At 51.3% G+C, this 2,208-nt stretch overlaps 1 protein-coding gene across 1 annotated transcript; it reads right to left on the bottom strand.

Moving 5' to 3' along the window:
- Positions 1-915: 915 nt before the first annotated feature.
- PURG (purine rich element binding protein G) lies at positions 916-1,987 on the bottom strand (the record flags this gene model as incomplete). The annotated part of the gene is made up of 1 exon (XM_082482160.1): positions 916-1,987. The coding sequence occupies one exon, from the start codon at positions 1,985-1,987 to the stop codon at positions 968-970; it is 1,020 nt and encodes a 339-aa protein (XP_082338286.1). The 3' UTR covers positions 916-967.
- Positions 1,988-2,208: the final 221 nt, after the last annotated feature.

Raw genomic sequence — 2,208 nt, 5'->3', positions numbered from 1 at the left:
GACCGCATTAATCTCACGTTTGGGAGAGAAGGCGGGAGCCTCGGTTGCAGCGGTCCCTGCACCTCCGAATACCCGCTCCACAGCCGCCTGCTGGAACCCATAACACCCCTAATACAAAAATACCTTTTGAAATATTGGACAAATGCATTAAAAAAAAAAAAAAAAAAAACAAACCACCAGCCTCACATGGGCAGAACACGTAGATGAGGAGTGGGTTGTTATTCATTGCCATTAACTCAGAAGGCTTAGCACTCGAGTAGAGCTTCGCTATCCTGGGATACTCGGGTTATTCGGTCAGCACAAAACTACGAGACGAATAACAAATCTTCCGCTCTTTACCGGCCTGTTCTCACGGTCTGACTAGATATCGAGGTTTAACCCGCATAGAATATTGTCTCAAACTGAATAACCAGCAGATGCCAATTTTAAAACCTCTACCTCTCCTCGTACACAAACCAGCAATTCACACGAAGTCGAGTTTTGTTGTAAATGCCCTACGGCTACGCTGCTCAGCCTTTTGACCGAGTACAGGCAGAATTCAGCCCTGGAAAACCCATCATAAGCAGAAACCGATACATTTCAGCATAAGGTTTGGGTATTATGTTTGTTTTTTTTCTGTATCACGTTGAAGTGCAACATGAGCCTTATCTAGACTATTTAAAGGTCAGAGTGCCGGATTTTTTTTTTGTGCTGATACGCATACTTCCACAGTCTTCAACACTCGAAGCAGCTGACTCATACGGACTCGGGAGGTTGGTACTTTCATAAGACATACGGAGATGTTTGGGGCGTAATTTAACGTGATAACCAGACTCCTGTAACATTACGGACTGGAGTTAGCGAGAACTACCGGAAAAAGACTTTACAAAAAAAAAAAATGGGGCGACTTGAAATTACTATAGGTCAGTCCCTCTCACCAATTTCTGCTTGTTTTGTTTATTTTGCCAGACGGCCAGTCCAATGCACTCTATTCCAGACCCTCTTGCTCTTCACCACTGTCCCCTCTGGCATCCATTCTTTTTTCTTTATGGCTGTTGTAAATTCTCCTCATCTCTTCTTCGTACTTGATAAAATTTTCCCCAAACCGTGTCCACGCTTTGTACGGAACCGTGATGGTGTTACGGTAGGGCGGCCTCACCTCACTTACCTTCAGGAAAATGCCGTACCTGTTGGATCCCACGTCGAAGTAGAAGCGCTTGTTGTCCACTCGGAAGGAGGTGCCCTCGGGGAGCTCCGGGGGCTCATCGCCTCCCCCCCGGCGATCCTCTATGTCCCCTTCGCCGTATTCTTCGATCAGCTGGACCAAAGCATCCCTGAACTCAATCATCCCTTGCGCTGGAAGGACGATCGTCTGCTCCTGTCCCAAGCTGTGGCCAAAATAACCCATCATGCCAGGTCCCCTGCTCATGGTTTGTCTAATCCGCAAGAAGCGCCCCCGCTGATTCTCCTTCAGGTCCAGGTAATACTTTCTGTTGTCCCTCTCGATGTACTCTGTTTTGAGGACGCTGTGAGGGTGCTCTTCGGAGCCGACAGACACCGGGGGCGAAGGCGGCGGGTGCTGCTGTCGCCTCCGGGGATGCTGCTCTTTGTCATTGCTGTGCTCGTGCCGGTGACCGTGGCCGCCTTTCAGGCCCAGGTGGGCATAGTGCTCGATGAAGTCCCCCAGGCAGTCCTTCAGCTCAGCGGCCACGGACAAGGAGAGGGTCAGCTTGCTTTTCCTGATATTGTCCTGCCTGCCTCTTCCTATCCACACCTCGGCGATCTTCAGGAAGCGGCCTCGGGAGCTCTGTTTCACGTCCAGATAAAATCGCTTTTTCTGGATGTCCACCCTCTTGGAGGCCAGCTCCTGGATCTCCATGCAGCCCCCCTGGGAGGAGGCCGGGTAATGGTACTGCTGCTGGGACTGGGAATAAATGCTCCTCTGCAGGCCAGAACCTCCCAGGTTCCTTCCTCCTCCTCCTCCTCCTCCTCCTCTCCCTCTTTCCATCTTTACCAATCAGCTGGAAATAATACATAACAGAGACACAGATGACAACATCAGCATCAGGGGCCTGCTCGGCTTCTCGTCAGCGTCTCTGTTCGGCGCTGCTCTCCCTACAAAGACGCCTGCATCCCTCTCCGCTGCCACGGCACGCAGCATCGCAGCAAAAGGATCCCGGGCGTTCTTCCCCTCCTCTGCTCCAGCTCCCGACCTCCTCCCAGACATGG

This window comes from Vanellus vanellus (assembly GCF_965231255.1).
Source record: "Vanellus vanellus genome assembly, chromosome: 4".
Taxonomy (NCBI): Eukaryota; Metazoa; Chordata; class Aves; order Charadriiformes; family Charadriidae; genus Vanellus; species Vanellus vanellus.
The sequence above is the reverse complement of the archived record's forward strand: the minus strand, read 5'-3'. Positions and strand labels throughout refer to the sequence as shown.